Source organism: Rhea americana, unplaced genomic scaffold (assembly GCF_003343005.1).
Source record: "Rhea americana isolate MKP2758 unplaced genomic scaffold, rheAme1 scaffold_154, whole genome shotgun sequence".
Lineage (NCBI taxonomy): Eukaryota > Metazoa > Chordata > Aves > Rheiformes > Rheidae > Rhea > Rhea americana.
In genome coordinates this window covers 1,558,032-1,582,117 of record NW_028185639.1, presented here as the reverse complement: position 1 = coordinate 1,582,117, position 24,086 = coordinate 1,558,032, and the positions used below count along the sequence as shown (strand labels likewise).

Here is a 24,086-nt window from a genome sequence, read left to right as displayed (position 1 = left end):
ATAAAGCACCTTTTCCCAATCCTCATACCGTTTTGCATTTCACATGTACGAAAGGACAAATGCAGTCTATTTCTGCCAGGCATATCCTCCATATGCAAAACCTCATTTTCAGCCTTTCTGATACATTGCAAGTGGAGCGCTTTACTTTTTCCTGAAAACAGATTTGATAACGTCCTTCTGGCTACCTGAGTGATGTAGCCACTTAGGAAAATACTATGAATAGATATCACCTAATTGCTGAATTCTCCTAAATCCTATATCCACGGGACTGTGTGAACGTCCTGCAATAATTTTCGGATAATACAGGATAAAATATCTTAATATCGGTATTGGCAAGAMATAGCTGCCAATAGCTTCCATAAGCAGTGAAAACCACGCGCCAGCCGCTGCTACTCACAAGCTCATTCCTTTCTTCCGACAGCAGCGCGTTCCGATCTTCCAGTTTCCTGATGATTGCGCTTAGCTCAGCAATTTTAAGTTGGAAACGCCGGGCATCTTTTTCATCCAACTGCTGTTCCTAAAACAAAGATCAACTGCAAATAACTGTTCATAAGCGTAAACAGAGTATCGACATTTTTCAAAATTCAAACTTTTTCTCATCCTAAATCCAAATACTTCAAAACTATTATACAGAAGAATGTAATCTATGCCTTAGTGGAACTGATCCCTGAGAGCTGCAAGATGAGACCAACAGAAAGTTAAGAGTGAGAATGTAACAAAGTATGCAAATGCAGAAGTATGTATATGCAAATACAAAAATGTGAAACTTGGAATCACAAAAGAAAATATCCAAAATTAAGGCAATGTTTCCAATGTATGCCACTGTTGAACTGAGTGTTTCAGACACGTCACCCACTCTGAGGACTTTGTTATAAGAAAATGATATTCAAAATACCAAAGCACAAATGGGGAAAATCCATGCAATTATACCATTGCATAAGCTCCTCTTCCTTAAAATTGTGGCCCTTATTGAATTCTAAAGGGTCACTCACAAAGGAAATAAGGTAGCACTTCAATCTATCTGAGTGAAAATGTTTAAATTAAATTATAAATGAATAGAAATATAGATAGGCATGTTAGGCATGTTCATATTCTTCAGAATCAGAGAGAAATTATATGTATTTGTAAATGTGACAGACTTTATCCTTTTCTAGTACTTATTCTGATATTTAATAGCAGTTAAGTACAAATCAGAACAGGCAAATATCCATAGTCCAAGTCTAGTGGAGCTTTCAGAAGGTCTAGGATTCCTCATTCAACAGGTGCAGGAGAGGCTTTGAACGAAGAATAAAATAGATTGTTTTGCTTATATATATAACTTACACTTCTACTGAGAAAATTAAGACTTTTGCAAAAGAAATCTTGATGAGAATCAGCAATGAAGAAAATTTGCATATGTCTCAGACATATGAGGTTGATTAACTGAAATATTTTTAATATTAGCAAATTAAGGCAAAAGCAGAAATGTGGCATAGTTACATTAAAAAGCTACTGTGAGAGGGTGACTAAAATTCATGTTCTGGGTATTGCATTGTACAAAAGAAATAGCAGAGATTAGGTTAACAGGTATTTCATTCACTTGCTGGTTCACTGAAAGCAAGAGAACTTCACAGCATAAAAATATTAGCTAAGAGAGATGTGCTAGGAGGAATGCAGGACTTCAAAAGTGTTCATGCATTGATTACTCTACCTTTGCCGATTCCCTTTTGTTAACTGTTCTTGTACATCTACTTACAAAATATACTGTTAGTAGCTCTGAAAACCAGCACACATACATTACTTGGATAGAAAAGCATTTGCATCATTTGTTGGCAAARTTTGTGTCAAACTATCAAATCAAGGCAGGCCAAAGAACTATGATACATTAAAAAAAATAAAGAGAAAAGAGAATTTCACCCTGCTACCAAAAACAAACAAAAGAAACCAGAAAACAAAACAACAAAAAAGCAAGAGCTCTCCCATAAAGAGGTCTGATTTTAAATCTTAAACGTTCGGCTAAGGAACCGGAGCAAGAAATCAGYGCCTCTCAGTTCTCCCCGTACGGCTATGGGAAAGCTGTTGCTCAAAGGTGCGCTCATCAAGATTTTGTCGTTTTGTGTCTTTTGGGTCATTTTGCCATTCTGTTTGTTTGTTTGTTTAGGTGAAACCACGTGAAAGTGCTTACGGGGCTTCCCGAATGATCTGAAGCGTCTCCTGCACCACTTGCATAAGGAAGTTCCCGCTTGGGGCTGCTCAGATGCCGGTCAGACTCTTTGATCTGGGAAAGTTGTTCATCTAAAGCCTCCTTTTGGAGCTGAAGTCTCTGAGCATGCCCAGCTTGAGCCCCTAACTCTCTTTCCAGCACGTAGACTGCTCTGTCTTTAAATTTAATCTCCTCCATCTATAAGGAGAACAAAATAAAATCACACACGCGTGCATGTTACAATCCTTGTAGCAGCAGCTTGACAACAGAACAACCATATCACAACCAGTTTCACAGATCTGACACCCTTTAACATTGAATACCAACACCGTTCTTTTGAAAATGAAATAAAATAAAATAGCAAAAAATATTTGAACCAAATTGCTTAACTAACCCGTGAATATTACTCTCTTACGTTGAAGTGTTCAACCAATTTTAAATGCCATCCGGAATAAAATCCCCCTTTACAGCAGAAGTGTTTCATTAAAAAGATTAGGAAATAACCAATATTTTCTGTAACGTTTCAGAATATCTTCTATTTTAATTTGAATGAACAACAAAATTTTAAAAATAAGAAATGAATATTCATATACTGGTTTGGATTGGTTTAGTCAAACTTTTAGTTATTGTGCAACATTTTGCTTGGACGTCACCTTTTTAAAAKTTGAAAATATATTTAAAAGCAAAAAGTTAAAATTTTAACATCTTTTAAATTTTCAAAATATAGAAGAGATGTGAAATCTTTGATTTTTTTCCAAATGTCTTACACTTGGGTAATTTCTTTAATTATCYCCTTTCTAGGAGAGGTTTTGCTTTTGCAAAAGAAGCATTTTTAAACACACAGCTAAAAAACTGCCAGCTCTCTCCAGTTCTTCCTTTCCATTTACCTAGAGCGTTCTGGCCGCGCCAGGGCACGGGCTGCGCTCCAGCTGTGGGAGCAGCTTAGAGATGGTTCTCTGGAAAGCAAAAAATCACATGCATCGCCTAAAACGCCTGCTGATCCAGTTCCAGGCACCATGCCTACGCACTGTATACATAAGATCTTTGGCAATATTTCTGAAACTTTACACATTCAATTCAAGCAAGCAGGTTTTCAAACGCAGCTGCTTGAAATAAGCACATTTTGCTTTGTGACAACCGGCAGTAAGAACTGGCTTTTACGCTTTCTCTCCCTTTTCTAGGCAAAACCCAGGTGGTTGCAGTTTATTCTGACCCAGGCAGGGAGTCAAGAAATCACTTCCGTTGGGTGTTTCCATCGGGGAGGCCCCTGCTTAGCGCTGCGAGACAGCGGGAGGCTGCGCCGCGGGGGCTCTGCTCCAGCCACGCGRGGGCTTCTCCGGGCGTTAACCGCACTGCAGTCGGTTCCACCGTGGAGCAATAYCCTGTTCGGCCCCTATCTTTGCCACGAGGCAACGCAGAAGAATACATGGATGGAAACCACCCTTTCTTTATTCAAGATTAGGCAAAAAGTTTATTCTCGTAACGAAACGGAGCAAATCAAACCCATTTTGGATGGCATTTTATCGAAGGCGCTTCCCACAATTTAGCTTGAGGCAGGAGTCCACTAATTTGAACCCTCTTGATGTCTTTCTACTCAATACCGAGGTAGAAATCTAAATGGATGTATAAATGAAAGAGTAACACATGTGAACGAATGATTATTTGTTTAAAATAAACAGGATATTGGGTAGTTCAACCTTATTTACACRAAAACAAAGACACAACACAACAGAGGCAACATCTTAAGAGAARCAAAGAAACTGGAGAAAATACAAAAAAAGAGTTATAGAGTGAATCAAACGAAGATATTTCACAAAAATAAGGCTATTTGGAGCAGATATTGCTTCACGGCGGTAGCAACGTTAGGGAGACGCTAGAAAAAGGAACGACTTCCCGCTCACTGCGAGGCGTCTCAGTGTGCCCGCGCGTGCCCGGGAGGCAACCGTGCACCCCGGCGTCACCGTCCCGCGGGGAAACACGGAGCCGCTCCAGGAGCGTGGCTCCACCTTCCCTGGGTTGGGATCGGATTGCTTTGGGTAACAGGAGCCCTTGGGACACCGTGCCGGTGAACACCCGTGAGCAGAGCACCCAGCCATCSGGAGGCGAGTGCCTGGCCGGACGGTGTGGATATTCCCGCTTTATTTTTAGCAGGCTGCCTCTGCCTGGAATGCATTTTAATGTGGAAGTGCTAATTAAAAAACAGCCAGTGAGCACAGCTAATAGCAATTACGCAAACAAAATTCACATTTCTTATTCCCTCCTTATGTTACCAGGAGAAATTCCGAGCGTGGTCTCATACTGGGTTGTTTTTAAGCACTATAGTTCTTTTAAGTATATTATTTCTGTGACTGTAAAATCAACATCTAAGTTTCTACAGTTGAGAAATTTCTCCTTGTAACACTCAAGGGGCCTTTGCAGCACTACAGATCCCATAATAGCATGGCTATAGGCTGCAGAAATCTGCCTTTGAAGCTCATGTATGGTGGAAAAAAAAACCCAAAGCCTTTGCTAGACACAGGCTTTATCTGCAAATGAGAAAATCCTTTCCAGCTGGAGCCTGTTAGAGGACACAGGCATCTCCCCACGGCCCGGTGGCAGAGCGGGCAGCTGGCTCAGCCCTCGCCCTGCCAGGGGGGCTCAGTCGCCCCGCGCTGCGCCGAGAGCYGCAGGAAGGGCACGGGCCTCTCTCCTCGAGCTCGCGCGCGTGCATCCTTCCCCCCGAGGGACGGGACCCATGCACGCGGCGGACGGCACTCGGGGGACGCCCCCGAGTGCAGCAGCTCTTACTTTCGGCTTCCTTCTGCTTTTTCCTAATGTTTCCCCTTGCTGTCCCAAACAAACCAATGCAACCGGCTCTCTGAGTTGTGTCAGTCGTACGTGTCACTGAACAGGAACAGCCGACTAGTTTGAGTCACTCTTGCAGGGTATTTGTTTGGCAAAGAACTCAGACTAGTGGTCTGATAAGGCACCTTTACATAAACCAGTATGATTTATCTTTAACAAACAAACTGTGTGGTGCTATAAGCATGTAAGTATAGTTAGCAATTAACCAGTTAATATACATAGCTAATGATGCCAACTAGCTAACATACATAGGTACGCATTAACTAACTAGTTAATGTGACTAATTCAATGTGTTTTWACTCCTGCTAATATTCCTATACATCTAAGTCAGGCTGTCATGCAATGCTACAGCATCAAAACTGACACTGATCCCCTTCATTACACTTGATGGAAACACAGCAGATATCATAGAGGAGCAGGCTCAGATTTCAWTTTTTTTTCCTGAGAAAAATTCTTCCTACTTCTGTACAGAAAAAAAAAATACAAAGTATTAACACCTCTCCTTCTGTGTAATTATTTRGTAAGTCCTTCTCTGTAGGATACACATGCAATAAAAATATGAAAAACAAGAATGTWCTAATGGGGCAGCACAAACAGCAACCTCCCCTTTACTGCCTCGTCATCACACAAGTGCTCAGCGGACAGAGCTGCAGCGGCTGATGTACCATGCACGAAAACACAGATCTGCMACAGATCTCCAGCTCCATCTCGCAGCGACAGCCTGGGCTACATGTCGCCCCCAAACAACAGTGTCCAGCCTGTGGGGTCCCAGGGCAGGAGAGACACGAGGGGACCGTCCCATTAATAGAGGAGCTGAGAGCCCAYCCTGGGGAAGCAGGAGATGAAATTCATGACATATCACGGCAGAGTTCAGCCCTCTTGTTCCTCTCGGAGCCAGCCCCAATCTAGGTCTTGCTTTTTCCCTTCAGTTGTGTCCTTACTGACTTATTACTGGATGAAGCACTGATGTAAGCAAGAAAGCAAAAATYACAGAAGTAAAACCAATTTGAAAAGCCAGTCTCCTGATTTGGATATTCATACTTCACTTTTACTGCTTTCCTACAAAACCAACACTTTATTATGTTTTGTGCTCCTGAGATTTCAGGATGAAGCATCTCCCACGTGTCCTACAAGGCTATTAGAGCTCTGCCTGAGGGAGGCTCCACTGACTTTCATGTGTGGGTCTCTTCACCTTGGACCTGTATGCTTTCTCACTTCTTTCCATCTGAGTGGACTTCCCTTGCTATTACTCGTACAGATCTTAGACTGTATATTGGAAATAGAGAGGATTCAGTCTAGATATAAAGAAAAATGTTTCCCCATGAAGACAGTCAAGTGTTGGGACAAGGATCCAAAGATGTAGGATTTCTGTCCTTGAAAGTTTCCAAGACACGGCTAGACAAAGCCCTGAGCGACCCCATCTAAATTAGGTGCTGGCCATGGTTTGAGCACACAGAAGGACCAGCAACCTCCCAAGGTGCCTTCCCGCTGGAATGATTATAGCTTCCTTACTGCCCTTTCATGGAAAGGAGATCTCCCTGCCCACCTACCCAGTGCCCCCAGACACTAACCCCCAGGAGCTCTGGCAGACCTACTCACAGAGTCTGGTCTTGCTGACACTCCCTTGCTACGGAAGTGCACTTTGGTTCAAGCCAACAAACGCAACAACTTTTGCACTGAGTCAGAAAACAACCTGCCTTTATTTCGTCTGCCGCAGACCCACTGAAAACACAGCAGTGCGTTTCCCTGCCTCCGTTCCTTAGCCCTGCTGAATATTCTCTATGTCCTCTCCATCTCACACAGGACCTCAGCTCTTACACATAGACATTTTCTCTCTCTCTCCCATGAAACCAGCCTGCTTTTTCCGTGACTGGTTCCACAGTTAAATTACACCAATGTGATGCCAGGGAGATCCCTTCCTCCCACTCCTCTCCACTGGCTAAGCTACCTAACTGGGTGGCTTCACATCACAGAAGTGCCAAGAAGCTATGTTTGGCTTTCCAAGCAATTCCAGAAATACAGAAGCCTGAAACCCAAGACCTGTGGTATTGTGCGCTGCAACACAACGATAACACACTGTCACAGAAGAGAGCAGACTTCTTGCTTTGGATTGCAAAGGGTTCTCCATATGTTCCTTCTACTGTTCTTTCCCATTTGCAGAAAAATGTTCTTAAGAATGCAAGACAAAAAAGGAGCAATGCAAAACTAGTAGGTTTATTGACTCTATAAAATGTAGGGACAATATTGTATATTTTTTAATRTACAAAACCATCCCACAGTAGCTTTGTGTTAGTTGGAATAAGAAATGCATTTGTGTAAATGAAGTTCAAACTACAAATGATGAAAAAAATCCATATTTGCAAGGAAGAATTATTCATACCAAGATGTCAAGACATCTTGAATAATTTGTTTAGCTTTCACTACAGGATGACTTTCAAGATACCTTTATAATACTGAATATGGTAATTTTTTCACYGGGGTGTAAGGGAATAAAAAAGGAAAAGATAAAAACTAAGTCAGTCACCACTAAAAAGGACATTTAAAAAGCCAGCCTCCTACACATTTCATCTGATACTGTGCTTTAACTCCCACATCTTCAATGATTTACCACTGCCTAACAGCAAGAAATGCAGCCATACAGTTTCAGAAGGATATTGAAAAGATTTATATTTTCTTTGTCTGTGCTAATGGATTACTATAAGGAAGCCATCTGGAATCCCGCGTGGTCTTACTTTAGGTATTAGACTAGTTTGTTAAACCTTTCAGTAGTCACTGTCAACTAAAGTTTATCTTAAACTGAAAATAATTTCCAATCTCTAATAAATCTGATTTCAGCAATCTTTCTGATTTTTGATTTGTTCCCTTGCAAAAGAAACAGGAGAAAGGGAGGTCCCAGTTGCCCTGCTGTCTGGCACTTCTCATTTCTGACCAATCTACATTTCTGTAAAATGTAAATGTTCTTCCATCACACCATTGAATTTTAGCCCACATTATGCAAAACTCTAGGCCAATTACTCCATTAAACCATTTTCATGACTAAAAGTCTGTTTATCCCTTGACATGCATAGAATAATTAACATAGGACATGTTATTAGTGGCAAACCATAAGACTGTAACTAAATACATTGGTGTAGTATTTTAAGCTGTTTTTAAATGCACAAATTTAAAAAGAGTTTATTAAAATTAGAAATTCTTTAAAAAGGAGGTTGTTAACATACCTGCTGTTATAATTTGCAATGTGACTTTCATCTTTTACATTAATATTTCTTAAGCTTCTGAGCCAGAGATAGCTTAACTGGGTTAGCTGTACTTCTCTGGAGAGCATCAAATTCAGACTTTACAGACACAAACAGTGCAAAACATACGTGCAAACAGAAAAGACAAGACATCTTAAATTAAGAAACTACAATTTTCACTCCGGATTAAACAGGCTATTGTGACTATTCCCTCTCAGTGCTTTCCTTTCATTAAATGTAGGAAACATCCTTACAACATTTTTCAAAAGGACTGACAGCAGCCATAAAGGAAAATTTGCAGGGAAGAGTCTAACACGTGAACAGCAACACAACCTACAAGTGTGAACAGAGATCAAACACTATGTCATGATGATTAAAATAACTTTAAATTATGCTGTGTCTAGTAGAAAAGACAAGACTCTGAGTGAAGGTTTCTAATTATAGATGTGAAATCTGTATCTTACTATTGTTCATATCAGATATTACAAGTAAATAGCCAATTACAAGTAGCCAATAATAATAATACCTGTCCTCTGTACATTTTTGCCCTCCACCAGATAATTTCTCCTTGTTTCCTCATAATCAGTATTTTCCCAAGAATTGTAATTCCATTTTTTGACCTTTAATACTGAGGTATCCTCGTTCCTAAAGTTGGATTTGATCTCGGTCATAAAACAAAAATTATTTGGTGGTTAAATTTACAGATACTACAATCCATTCCTAAAACTACTGAATTTGGTTCCAAAAGCCTAACTGTGCCAGTCYAGCCATAGGAGTCACCATAAAAAAACTATTACTTGCAGCATGATGAGTTGATGAAAAAACATCCAGTACAGTTTGTGGCTGAACATTAGAAATATTTAGTTGTACCTAATCACATTGGCACAGATACCTTCTTTGTGTGTATCTACATCACCACCCAGAATTACAATTCATGTTCATATACCCAAATTCACTTAARTACTGAGTATTGTTTCAGAGCAGTGTGGGACTCAGTCTGAGCTCAGCATTCAACCCGGTGAATGTTATGTTTGCATTAATACACCCACTGTAAACATCCACCAGGTCTCTAACACTAATGGTAACTACAAGTTAGGGTTGGTATGAACTCCAGTCATAACTCTGGATTGCAATATAGGCATGATTCTTCCCTGAAAAGGTAGCAAATAAAAGTGGACCAAAGTTACAGAGCGTAGTACGTCAGCCTGGGGAAGAAACTGCAGAAGATGCTCTGCAGCTTRGGTTTGGGAGTTGGTCATGACATCTTCTGGACATAATGTGCTATGAATCCATTTTTTTGATCATTTCAGTAGGTGGCCAGGAAAGGCTCCCTAAATAAAATACCTTATAGTGAAGAGAAGACACATTTTAGGTCTGACTCATATCTCATATCTCTATAAGCCAGTAAAAAATAATTTGTCATATGCTACTATATAAAAAAAAAAAACTATTCCAAATAGGACAGCAAAATATCTTACAAATTGTATTCCAAAACTGGTGTCTTTCCTGCTGATAGATGGCACAGGGTATTAGCATGGGATCTACTTAGACGTGCCCAAGCACAAGACATAAAATACAACTTTTTGACTCTTTGTGATATGAAATGCCTGTTAAGTCCATTCTGCAGAATAATTTGAATATAGGCTTTTGCAGAATTCATTCTTGCTTTCCTGCAGTTTTCCCAGAACTGGAGGACGCTTGGCTCTACTGAATGGGATTAGTCTAAAGCCATTGGTATCAACATGGAATAGCTATTTCTGTCACTTGGTATATAAAAACTAGGAAAAATAGCTAGAATTCTTCTCCTTTCAATATTGACTATAGTAAATAAAGAGATTACACCTTGTTAGCTGTTACAGTCTGAGTGCCTATGGTACATAATCACCACCTGCAATCATTATACTTTTACTGTAAATATTGACACAATATTTGCTGTGTGCATACGGCCCATTGTAAAAATGCATTGGCAGGAGAATATAAATAAAGTGGTCACATTTGAAAGTCTCTTTTTGACCACAGACACATTTTGGATTTAGTTTCACTGCTGGAGATGGACTACGCCACTCATCCAGGCACAGCTGGTTTGACTGGTGGCAGTGTATCTATACGAGAGCAGGGCTCTCCTCTCATCTGCAAGAGGGCAAAGATGCAGGGATTYTCCTTAGAAATGGGACAAGGACTAAGTTCATCCAGTAATGCTGGATCAACAATTTAACTTTGTTGCAGTAAGTCAACAAAATGGAAAAGTTGGTTACTTTGAAAGTCTGAACATACACATCCTGCATCCCACTCRGCAAAATCTGGCAAAAGCTGGGAAGACCACTTGGCCTGAAGTTAAGCAGATGCTGCAATTGCTCTATTAGTCATGACCAAAACAAACTCCTATTCACTTGAGGTAAATTCGCASGGCTATAGATCTCCTTTTCCCATATTGCTACATCTCTCTATCATATCTGTTACTTTAAAGATCATCTAACACTTTTTTGAAGATCTAATATGAGACACCAATAACTTTATTTCTGTCTGTCCAATAAAGCAAAAAAATAGTTTCAGTTTGAAAGAAAGATAATGGAACAACATAAAATTACTTTTTTAAAACAAATTCTACCTGACTATGTGTAGAAGTGAATACAAAAATTAAAAAATTGAATTAAAAATTAACTTTGCCTATCAGAAATAAATAACTTCCAAAGATTATTTTATCTTAAATAGCTTAATATCATTGCGAAACTAAACATGACCCGTGTTAGAGTACAACTTATCTTTCTCCATTCTGACTAAAAAAAAGCAGTATTTTTCAAAAGGCAAAATAATAATAATTTGCTGGAAGGTTGCTAAAATGACTACACAATGCATTGTACGTGAATCACAGAGCTTTTAAAATCCTGATGCAATTCCATTAACAATTCAGAACTGGATGTCTGCCATGGACTTTACATAAACATGTAATCCCCAAATGTGGACTAGAGGTAACGCACCACAGAATATATACATATACATACATGGGGTTATGGCTCTCCATTTGTTCAGAACTAGCTCAAAAAACCACTGTACTGACATCAGACAAACTCATCAATTGCACTTAGAGTAAGCTGTAGGACAAACAGCAGCACTGGAAGGTAAAATCAGTCCTTGTGCAACCTTCTGATTTTTCCACCCTACCAGACAGAAGACAATCAAGAGATCTTCAAACTAACATTGATCTGAGCTGGRGGGTCCACGTAGCCAAAGTCTGACAGAGGCAACATCCATCTGGGATGCAACAGCTCAGACGGGAGCTGTTTCACATTCCTCTGATGAGAGCCAGTGAACATACCTTATGTATGACCCATATCTCAAAAAGGGGCAAAAGCACTGATTTTCAGTAATAGTTAAGTGTTTGGAGAATTGCATAGAGAATTTAGCTTTTATCTTATGCTGTGGCCTCAGCCTTTCCCCTCAAAACTTCAGGGCCCTTCCCTACAAGGTGCCAGCAGCCAACAAACACCCACTGAAAACAGTTAAGTCAATGGAACTGAGAGTGCTTAAAGCAACTCAGGAAGCACTCTGGACCTAGTAAAATGATGGTATCATGTTATTTAATTAGGAAGCACTCTGGACCTAGTAAAATGATGGCATCATGTTATTTAATTAATACAGTCAGATAATCTGATTCTTGCAACCAGGAATAAAAAAAAAAGTTTGATTTTCAAAGGCAATTSAGGAAACATAACAATAAACCACTCTATTCCTTACAACTGTGAAGATATTTGTTTTATAGCTCCTACATTAGAGGCCATTAACATGGACTTTTCATGTAAGGCAGTAAGTTTATTTAGGATGTATATTAGCCATCCCCTCATTCTGATGTATTAAATCAATGCCTCTAGTAATATAAGAAAAGTACTTACACTGCAGCATATTCGAGCAGTATTGATAGATCAGTTGGTTATAAGTTATTTTAATATCCTCTTCATAAAAATAAAATAATCTATGAGAGGATAAAAGCTTAATAACCTGAGGCTTGAAAGAACAGGTTCTTAAACTGTACAATGATGTTTAGCACTATTAGTACGAACACTCACATCTGCAACAAGGTAGCTGCACTTCAAATGTAAATTTTAAAGAAATTCCAATTTAATTGTATATTGACTTTTAAAAACATGACCATCAGGATCTTTTTCATCTGTCCTTCTGAAGAACATAGAAGAGAAGCCATGAGTACCTAGTTGTAAGGTCAAGGAGGAACAAATGGAGAGAAAACAGAGGGGAAGGGGTTGTGAGTACTGCATGTTGATGTGTGTGCTGGTAAGGCACTGTTTTCCATTTGTGTGGCCAGCCACGAGTTGTGTGTGTGTGTGTGTGTGTGTGCACGTGTGTATAGGTATAGATACGCTGCGTGCGTGTGTGTACGCCTGCGGAGAATACACGCTCAGCCTTGCCGCTGGCTGAGCCTGGGACACGGAGCCACAGCAGCCTCACGTCTATGGTGTTATGTCTCCGTCGAGTTGGGGACAACAATGCACTGATTTGTCATTAGCAAACCCAAGCACKATCGTAACGATACAAACAAATACAAATAGCAAATATGTATGCTTTGAAAGAAGAATGATGCACKTTAGAGGCGCTAAATGACGTGAGCTCTTCCGGCCTTCTTATTGCCTTTAGTGAACACCAAAGGCTCACCACTGTGGAGCACCTTGGCCAGTATGCACAATAAGTGTCTTTCTCAYGTTGGAGTAATCTGAAATTCACGGCTCGTGGATGTTAAGCTGGCTCATAGAAGTTAATCTGGCTCTGCAGTCTGRATGTGTAGGTCAAACGGTTGTGGATAATGTAATATTCACTTACRAGGGAATGTTTGTGTTTATACGTCCTGACAGTAGGAGCATCACGTATGTGTAGCAGAGCCTCAGAAGTTATTTATACCTTACAGAACACAAAATGACAACTAAGTTCTCCTGCTGCTCCTACTGTGTGATGACAATATTCCTAAATAGATTTACACTTTTCCCTTTTATTAAAACTATATTATTAACYGTGCTTTATTTTGCAAACAAATTTGAAGATTCTTTATTTCCAAAGAAAAGGAACATCTATAGAAAATGTTCCTATCATGTCACCTGCATTATGCATTTTGCAGTGGTAACAGCTAAAGTCATAGTCATTCRACTTTTGCAGCCATATCTGCTACACATCGGAAGTTAGCATTACTTGGGTTTTTACTGAGGTTGGGCTGGTTTTAGCTCTTTTGCCTATGCCAATTTTAGGAATGTTAAGGAGGTTGCACATGCTGGAGGAAAGATACATACCCTAACAACCCAAACTTAACCCTCTTAAATAGCTTGTTTGCATATGATCAGATTTAGGGTTAATATTTCGACTTTCACAAATACTGTGAAGGGAGAAAAGTTTATAATATTTAACAGAACCTGTGGATTTAAGAAATCTACTTGGATCTGCAGTGTGTATTCAAGAAGAGAATTTTTCACAAATATTTTTTTCTTTAATTTGCTGACTGTCCATTCTGTAGCCCCTATAGATAGTTATATCTCTGCCCAAATTTGAGAACAAGTGTGAATTTAGCTGGTATTAGAATTTCAGTGTGTTGTTCCCATGCAGGTCTTCATGAGACTCGCAGATTCTGCTAGTATGAAGCAGCTTATTAAAATATATCCTGCAGAACATGAAAGCACATCTCAGGGCCAGAAAGCACAACTGTTTTGCAGCATTCCCCTAACTCACCCAGTAAAACGAGGTTTGTTCCTAGTATTTGAAAAAGATGAACAATCTCAGCAAGTGCTGACAGGGGGAGGTAGGGAGAGGGGAGCCATATAAAACACTCTGCCAGCTCAAAAAAAGAAAAAAAGACATTTTTAACTTTACTACCAGTAAAAGSGAAACTAATTTGAAGCAAGCTCCTAAAGTCTGGACATCTATCCTCACGCATTCATCTGAGTCCACCTTTGGAGGTTTAWCTCCTGCAATAGGATAAGCATTAGGAAAAACACAGATACAGACAACAACACATACCAGTCTACGAATTTCTCTTTCACACTCTCTCTTAATTCTGCTGATTTCCTCTTGATGCAGGTGATACACACTCCTTATCTCCGCAGCTTTAATTTTGTCAGCTTGGATTACCATAGTTAACGCTTCTTCCACTTGCTTCTTAGCCCCTTTAAGCTCTGAAATTTCTTGCTGCATTTTTATTTTCTCAACTTCAAATCCTTTCTTGGCCTCCTCTTTCGCCTCTGTGAGAAGCACTGTTTTAACTTTGTCGGGAGCCCCATCTCGTACCGCATTCAGAAGGGACTGTAGTCTCTGGATTTCATTATCTTTAATTTTTATTACTCTAAGCAGTTCAGCTTCATGCTGTCTCAGAAGTGCTTCCCGAACAGCCTGGAGCTCCTTCATTTTTTCTTCATGAAGTTTGACTTTAAGCTCTGTTACCACTACTGTACTTTTATGTTGTTCGTGCTCTTTGATCTGCTTAACTTCCTGGTTTTTCTCTCTTTCCAACTTGCTGACCTATAAAGCAAAATCAAAAAAGTACAGTGTATTTATCAACAAAGTGATTAATACTAATTACAATAGTATCTAAAATTGTTAGTGTGAGCCACCTTACAATATTCGAATTTAACATTRTATGTCTGTGCCTCAGTGTGAAAGCAGTGAATTAGGATTACTATGCATATAATTAGACATTTAGCCTTTTGTTAAGGCTTTATAATCAAATGCATGTGAGCATTCAGGGAACATATGATCCATTTCACTTTTATATTTAAGTGATTGCTGCATAATGGCAGGCATGAGAAAGAGTATTTGCAGCACGTATTTGCAGTTCCAAAACCCTGCTAACCCAAATTGCTGATCACTTGAGTAACAGCTTCACGTGCTGAAATCCAGGTTCAGTCCCAGTTCAGTAAGAGTTAAAAAGAGTCAGTCTGCTAAGTGGTTAAACACTTTACATTTTAATGAGACCTCATCAGACTGATTTGGTCAAAYTGACATGTGTTTTAAAAAATCAAAATGATTTGAGCAGAATTTCATCTTGGAAAATAAAATGATATTTTTAGATGTCCTACTTTCACATTTTGATTTTTTGTTTAGTCATAATCCTAACAACTACATTAATTTTTCATTTAGATTCAGCTAACGAGATCTTTCTTCTTTTGTTAGGTTCATCCTTCTAGTCAGTCAGTCTAAAATTACAGGAAATCTATGGGGGCCTGAGAAACCAAAGCATGAATTAGAATTCTTTTCTACAAAAATTTCATTCATAATTCCATTGCATAAAAGTCAATAAATAAAGAAATAAAAAATAAACATTTTATTTTCATCAAAATATTTCAGAGGAGTTTTCCATTCAGAAGTTCTTGAAATACTAGATTTTTATTCAGCTTCAGAATCAAACCAAACTCTGAACTTCCCTGTGAAAACAACTTCTGCCTTCTAACACGTTAGTTGTGATCTCTCAGCATAATTCGCTAAAGACCCCAAAGCAACTCTGCAACATCTAAAAGAACCATTCTTTTCCTAAACACTTAGATGTGTCTCTAGCAAACCTTTCCACTGATTTCCTCTATGTTTTACTGAAAACAAAGAAAAAAAATGCAATGGTTTCTATGGTAACTTCTAAATTGTCTCCGAATCAGTAAATGTAGAAGATGTGACTAGCAACAGAGGAGTTGAACTTGAATGACACAGAAGCTGTTTTTCTCTTATCTTCTCTACCAGGTGATATGAGGAACCGTGTACTTGTAGGTTTATCCCAGATTCTTATTAAATCTAACGAAGAAGGATTCCTAAGTTTTGCCTCAGACCGATTTTGCAGTGTAAATTTATGATCGGTACAATCATCCGGTCTGGGAAGCTCCTATTTAAGTAGGACCTTGGAATCTGATGGAAGGGAAATGAATCTCAGTCCCAGATGAAGCATAAAGACAGCCCAACATCCACTAAGGTTACACGGTCTATGGTTTCCCTGGCCCAGTAATCCTCTTAGATAGTTGGCTTGAAGGATTTTAGAAGGGCATTTCTTCTCCTCATCCACACAGTATGTTTAAGTGAAAATGGAGCAGAAAACAATATACTAAATTGGTTATTAAATAGGGTGAGAAGCATCAGAAAATTTTAAATGACAGCAGATTCGACTGATCAATGAGAGGTTCCTCTTAGCAAACTGCTGCAGAAATAATAATAAAAAGTTCTCCTAAGAGGACCTTGATCCCTGTAGGCTCTATGAGCTTGGCTGAGCAGCTATCAAAAGGTCACAGCTTACTACAAGGAGGTTTCTGTCTGGAAAAACCTACTGTTCAAAGTTGGATTTAAAGACRACTACAGTCAGTTAAAATAATTCATTTTTTTTAATGGGATTTGAAACTGGGTCTAAATGGGCAAAAAAAAAGCAGTGAGCCACAGGGCACTCACAAACTTGCATCTCTAGCAAGAAAGATCATCTGATTTCCAGCATTTAACTGAAGTTACTGTGTCACTCTCCCACAGCAACAGAAACTTGGAAAAAGAAAAAAAAAAGAAAAGGTTAGTTTATGAACCTGACTTGAGTGTATTGATTAATAATGACTGAGTTAAAAAAAAATAAATTCAAACAATAGAAGTAAGTAGAACTATATTGCTAAAATTATTTTTATTGTAAAATCGCATCCAATACTTCCAAATTAATGCTGAATTACTATTTTTTATCTGTATATTGAAYAGCCATATATATTACATGAGTTTGTTATGACACATTAAATAGTAAAATGGCTCACTTCATTGAATATAAAAGTTAAATGAGAGGGCTCTAAAACTAAATAAGATCTTGCTCTTTGAGAATGGCTATCAAATGAGTCTAAAGATTATTGCCTATGCTCTAGACAAATGCTTTCTTTCAGAGACAGATTTTAGTTTGACAAAGTTGCTATTGAGATGAAAGAATGGAGATAGAAGTGCATTAAAAAAGCTAAACATTGGTGAAATAAAAGTTAAGAAATCATACCATATTAGCAACCTGCTTAAACCTTTTTTCCCCAGAAGTTGTGTATTTCTCTAGCAATGCTCTCATTGTCAGTTACTGTGAATGCTGTAGAAAAAGGCTTGTGAAATATTTATCATTTTAATTTACAGTGTATTCACTCTTTACTGCATCCACAAATAGCACCTTGAAAAAAAAATTACTTTTTTCATACATTTCAATGCCTGCTAACAACAAAGCTTACCTCATCTCGACTGTTATCTGCTTAAAAAATCCTATAGTTTCAGGACAGTTTTATCCCAAACCCAATGAGAGCATGCTATCAGCTTTTCAGATGTTCAAACATRAAAGGAAAAAATTTTAGACAAATATTACGGCTTAAGCGATTGCTCTTTGGGACAGTTAATCAGTCAGCACACAAGGGCAGAAATTTCCAATTTAGGTGAAGTTTGAAATAGCGGTCCTGCACAAAAGGCTTCAGACCRTTCGCTCCACACAAGTCCCCATGGATGTGCTGAACAGAGGGACAGCTAGACACCAGGAAGGGGAGGTCACAAGGCTTTTTTTGGTTGATTTTTTTTATTTTTTTTTTATTTTTTAACAAGTGGCTTCAAAGCAGTAGCAAGTTCAAATGGGTTGCAGCTACTCTTCTAAAAATACTAACTGATTTGTGATTTGTTGCCTAAAAAGGCTGCAGGAACACAKTCTAAATTAAGACCAGTTATTTGGTTCTGTTCTGGGAAAAGGGTGGGAAAACAGCTATTTGATAGCAAATATCAAATATCTGTGTRCAAAATAAATGTAAAGATAAATTTAAGTCTTCAGAGTCAAAAGGCTGTACRTTCAGTCTAATAATCTTTTTGCTGGCAGATAACAAAAAGATATTAATTTCCAGTAAAAGAGTGGAAAGAGGCCTCACACGGAGAAAATCAAACTAGCTTCAAATAAAATAGATCAGATACCAAAAGCTCTGTTTTTTGGGGACTGGCTGCACCACACCGAAGAGCAACTGGGGCCAATTAACCTGGCTTTATCCCAAGGACTTGCTAGATTATTCAAGGATGAACTTGTGTGGTGCCACAGCCAGATTGCTTCTGGTACTGTGGCCTTCAACTGCATCTGGCTGCAGGCTGCGTGTAGGTAACACTCCTCCTCCACGCGGCAAAGCACTTCTGATCGTGCACACTCTACCTAGCCTGCATGCAGGAGAAGCAAGCCAAGCACAAATGATCAGCACGGTGGTACCTGCTCAACGCGGTGCTCAGCAGATGCAAATCAAAAGAAATTCGGGGTTACGTATGAGTGCATTGGTGAACAGTGCAGTCTCCAGGAGGAAACCTCGAATCACCTACCYACCATCCCAGGCTGCCTCCCTGCCATACATGTGGCTTCTTTCCTACCTACAAATGGTTTCTAAGTATTAGCATCTGTAGGACGACTAAGAAAGCTTGGTTAATTGTTTTCATTGACTTACTGTACACTGAGAAGCCACTTCCTGGGAAGTCATTGGGAAATCGTAATAGTTTTCTGATAACCCCATGTTCACAATGGTAGAAGTGCATCAGTGCAAGCTACACAAACGTACAAATAAAACATTATCTGGRTAACAGCAGAACACTGATAACAACATCTTTTCAAAGGCTCATTTTCTTCAGTTACATTTTGAATCCTGAGATATCCTCAGGGGGAAAAAAAAAGTTGTTGTATGCAATCTCTCTCCCACATTAATAGTCTTTTCTCAGTTTTCTCAATTTCAGCTGAACAAATCTTTTGTAAAATCAAAGCAAATACACTTCCAGATTTTTTAGCAGATTCTCACCATATTTCACAGCTTATATTTCATCAACTTTTTTCACTTTCCAAAATGCAAATGCTTCTATTTTCACATGTAGTGATAAGTTCAATGACTTGCATAGCAAAYATGTATCATACCAAAGTTCAGTGATATCAATAAAACATTAAAGATTCATTTCACATAAAGAATGCCATTCTCATTACAGTTAAAGATTTGCTTTGCACTGAGCTTAAAAAGTGAAAAAGTTATATGATAAAACTGTATTTTTTCCTACCAACTACCCCTTTCTTTTGATTTGCATCTGCTGGGCACCACATTGAGSAGGTACCACTGTGCTGATCATTTGTGCTTGGYTTGCCTCTCCTACGTCGAGGCAGGTTTGTGCAGTTTATCCTGGCATTCAGTGACTAACCTGGGTGTTCTGCACTATTCAGGTCTTGTTACCAGTGAGTGCTAAAACTCTAATATTCATTTACATGCTAAAAGTCACATCCATTTGAGAGTACTGAAAATTGAAATGATAAGCAATGTTCCTGACAGGAAAGGGAATTCTTCATTAAACAGAGGATTAGGACAGGATCCAAACCCCACTGAAGTCTATCGAGAGCATCTGAACAGGCTTTGGATGGAAGGGATTCATTCTTTGTGATGACTTGTTAACCTACTGCAAGCCTTTCTACACTCAGTTCTGTCTCCATACAGGTCGATGAGATGTACTGTTTAAAAATTAGCTTTAAGAGACATCAAAAAAGAATTCCAAAGAGATCATTTCTAGAGAAACCCATYGAAAGCTTGTTTTAAATGGTTTTCAGGAGGTCTCATAACACATTCCAGTCTTGCAAAGGAGCCACGCTGGAGTGAAGGTCCATGTTGGTCCACAGAGCTTCTTCAAGTGAACTGAAATTACTGTACTGACAAACATTTATGAATGCTGGTCAAAGTGTCCAGTGTGTAAAGATGACCGTGGACATAGGACATATATGTCCATGCTCTCCTGTCACGTTTGAAAAATGGATGTTAAGAGAAACAGAAAATGTTTGTGCTATGGGAAAAGGGAGGAAAGAGAACTACATACCTGCTTGCCTTCACCGAGCCATGGGCAGGGAGTGCCCACTCTTTTGCTCTATCTTTTCTGCCCTATAATGTTTGATAGAACAGTCTGTGTACATCCCTAAATACTGAAATTAAGAAATAGATATTCTGCTACATCATAATTAATTACGGAAGTGTTCATTGGAAAAAATATGCTCAATTCAACTTGCTTTAGTAAAAATGCATTTTTCTTCCTTGGTTGACATAATAAGGTTTCCTTACTAATAATAAGTCTAAGCTTGTCTCACAAGTGAGAACACTCTAAAGATTACAGACCCAAACAGTGCAAATGTAAAGAAAAGAACCTGTGATATTACAGACAACTTAGAGAAGTCTTCTAAGCAGTAAGTAATTTGTGAAAATAAGAAAAAGAGCTCTGATAAATTTGTAGAAAAGACCTTTCTTTTGCTAGAGATAAACATACATGGAAATATCTGTATATTTAGAAAAACAGAAAGAAAAATATAATGCTGTCATTTTGCAAGTAATTGATAATAAGGATAATAGTCTAAGCACCACTGTTGAGTTTAACACCTTATATTTTGTTTTAATAATTAAGCAACAATCCTTTGCAATTTCATAGACTCTTTAATATGCCAAATTTAGTGCCTTAAAAACATCAGTTAATGCAATATAAATATTATAAATTCACACACAAAAAAACAAGTGAACKTTAATATCCAAACACTACATCAAGCATATGAGGTAGCCATTGGTATTTTATGAAAAACATTACCCAACGGTCTGACAGGGATATATCCTACAGATACRGTCATGCTGCATTTAATGATCTACACAGCTCATTCCTATCAACCTCATCATCTCTGTTTTATTCCAAAAAGGGCGTATGATCACCACAGATGCCTCCTGGCAGCTGAACACCAGGAAGGCCGCTGGGTTGCAGCCATGAGGGAAAAAACTTGTTCTCAGTGCGCCTGGCTCGAGTTCAAAACAGCCAGTTCTCCCTCCTTGCCCTTTGCCTGGCAGAACCACACCAGAAGGAAGACTAAGTCTTGAAAAAGGATGAACAAACCAGGAAACTTGCAGAAAGGAATCTGAACTTAGACCAAAACTAGGAAGAGTTTCTTTTCAGTTCTCAGGGTAACTGCTTAGAAGCAGACTATTGTTTAAAACAACATGCACTCATAATTAGCCAGCATCTGACGGAGTAAGCCAAAGTCCTTACTTTAGTTTTCAGCTGCATATTTGCAGATGTACCATACTCCAGAAAGAATACATGACAGCCAGATACCCAAGCCATTACTTTGGCACTCAGGTACACAGACCYGAACTCTGCTGTGTGCACACGTGTATGTGGGACACAAGATCTTCCACGCAAGCTTCTGTGAATGCCAAAATAACTGCATTTCATCAGATGCTTTTTCAGTAAYGAATTATGCATTAAGAATTACTAACAGCATCTGACCACAGAAGGGGCAAAAGATATTTCAGTTTAAAACCAGTTTAAAATCATGAAAACAAGAGAAGCCATGATGAGAAGCATTATATCAAAAAGGACAGGGTGGGGAGAACAGAAAATCAGTACTCAATCTTAATATTGTACCCTGTGCATCACAACATGTTTCTAAAACATTTTTTTTTTAAGAAAAACAATGTATACCCTTGGGAAGCTTCTTTGAAAATGAGATTTATAGTCTACAATGCCAAATAATGATGCAAATTTATGGTAAAATGTAGAATATAATTTTATCCTTGTCACAATAATGCATGTCTGYATTAGCACTTTTGAACAAAAGATCCCAAAGTTCATCAGTGTGAAATAATTCGGAGAACTAGGGAAAAGCAATAAATTTGTCACGCCCTCACTGCGAAACGGGCTGAAGGCTACTTCTACAAGCTCTTAAAACTTAAAATCCAGGCTCATACTGCATAGGCTGACTCTCACAAAGGCTCAGAGTGAAATGGTAGCTGCTTAAACTTTGGCAATCACAGTAGGAGACTGAAAGTAGACCTGCTGTCCATGAAGGATTTTGAGCCAAAAAAACACAAATAAAATTAATGTAAACATGACAGAGTTGAATAAGCAAAGAGAATTTCTGAATAACACAGAACTATCTACAAGGAGAATGAAAAAAAGTCTAAATATTTAGTGAAAAAAGTCCTAGTGAGAGAAATGAAATACAAACAGCTTTCAGCCTACTGCTATGATTATGCCATCTATTTTGGACAGAWGTTTATTTTTACAGATCTTTTTCTGRCATTTAGKTATGTAATTTTTYGAYTTAGTTTGCAACTTTAAATTTTTAMCTTTAAATGTGCAATTCTGACAATTTAATTTTCCCATCTAAAGCTGAACCTCCGAAGCACCATCATTTTCAGAGCTAAGGAATCTTTTTTCTCATATTCATTTTTAAATACAAATAAAATAATTTTTAAGATAAGAAATAAAGGAGTTACCTTTTGTTTCATAAATAATGTTTGTTCCAGTTACTGAAGTATATGCACTCTGAAAATTGATTTTTAACGTCCTTTGCAAGTCAGCTGCGTGTGGTGCAAAATGCATTTACAAGCTCTAATTAGTTTATCAGTGCCTTCCTAAAGATTCAAAGTTTTCTATTTCTCAATACAAAGATAGTTAATTCCAGATTTCAGTAGAAATTTCAGTCAAGTTAGACTAAAGCTACTGGAATAGAAACTGGCATTCCCACTTGCACGATATGCTTTTCTGGGCAGATTTATGGCACACCCTTCTTTTCTGGTAGAACTGTTTCTTCTAGTGCTTGGGGTCTGCTGCTGAATCAGCTGCTTCTGCCACCACAGAGGTCAGCTGGGAGAGCTATTAGATAATACAGCGAGAAGGAAGGCATGGAAAAGTATCTTGCAGAAATAACTTCTTAATGAAAGTATTCCATATTCCATTCTGTTGAGTTTAAGGTTAAACTTGCAGCTACCTTACCCAGTGACCACAAGCGTGTGTAGAGCAACACAACAGTCAGAAAATCCTTTCTTAAACTATGCTGTGCATACACTAGCAAAATTAACCACAGTACCTGGCTAGTTTGCCAACAGTTCTAACTGTCTACTTGAAGAAAGCTATACAGCAGATATCAAAAGTGGTTCCAGCTCATCCACCGTTTTGGAAAGGTGAATAGCGGTTAGAAAGCAGAAAMAACAGATTATCTTAATTTTAGTTAATGGGGGAAGAAAAAAGGATGCACACCTTACTCTTTTCTTGTTGGAGCTCTATTTGAATGTCTGTGAGTTTTGCCCTGAGCTCTTCATTGGCAGCTTGCAAGGCAGCTAAGGCATCAGGCTTTTCTCCCTTAGCTCGGATGCTGGCACCCTTCTTTGACATTGTGAGACAGCGTGACGGGGAAGGGGAAATCCCAAGCAGAGACCCCTCTGTTCCACTCCTCGAGGCTTCTCGTCCTTGCTTCCGTCCCACTACATTTTCTTACTTGCCTAGAAAGAGGGAAATCACATAACTGCTGTGAAAGTGCCAGAGTTGAGCAAGTTCCACAGTTAGCCAACAAGACAGCAAGATTTGTTTCAAGTGTTTTCAACAGAATTTAAAGGTATTTCACTCAAGGTAATTCTTGTGATCACATGTGTATATAACCAGTAGTGCACCATTTTCAAACAGACTTCAATTTACACGGGTCAGACAGATTATACTAAACACTTCTGATAATGTTTCATAGGACAGGCCACACGACACAGAAACAGAGCGTGCCACAAAGCATCCCACCCATCACCATCTGGAGACTACATTAAGGGTACAGAAGACCATTTCAAACATGAACTTTAGAGCCATTTTTTGCCTTACATCACAGTCTGTACACAGAGAGAAGGAACAGCAGGCAGCTGAATACCATACATTTCAGGAAAGAAAGAGGCATGCATAAATTCATACAAAAGTTAGAGTGGCTCTATCCTAACACGRAATAGGGGCTGGACAGAGCTCAAGTGTAATAATATTTTTGTTTTCATCAAAAGATTTGAAGTACAAACCATAGATTT

General features: G+C 38.7%; 1 protein-coding gene across 1 annotated transcript in view; it reads right to left on the bottom strand.

Moving 5' to 3' along the window:
* JAKMIP3 (Janus kinase and microtubule interacting protein 3) overlaps positions 1-23,421 on the bottom strand; it is a 47,952-nt gene extending 24,531 nt beyond the window's left edge. The window contains exons 1-4 of the mRNA XM_085299778.1: positions 23,287-23,421; positions 14,275-14,772; positions 2,165-2,380; positions 398-517 (exon numbers count right to left, since the gene is read on the bottom strand). Coding sequence (XP_085155904.1) covers positions 398-517; positions 2,165-2,380; positions 14,275-14,772; positions 23,287-23,421 — 969 coding nt within the window. The remainder of the gene's footprint in view (positions 1-397; positions 518-2,164; positions 2,381-14,274; positions 14,773-23,286) is intronic.
* Between the last annotated feature and the right edge of the window lie 665 nt (positions 23,422-24,086).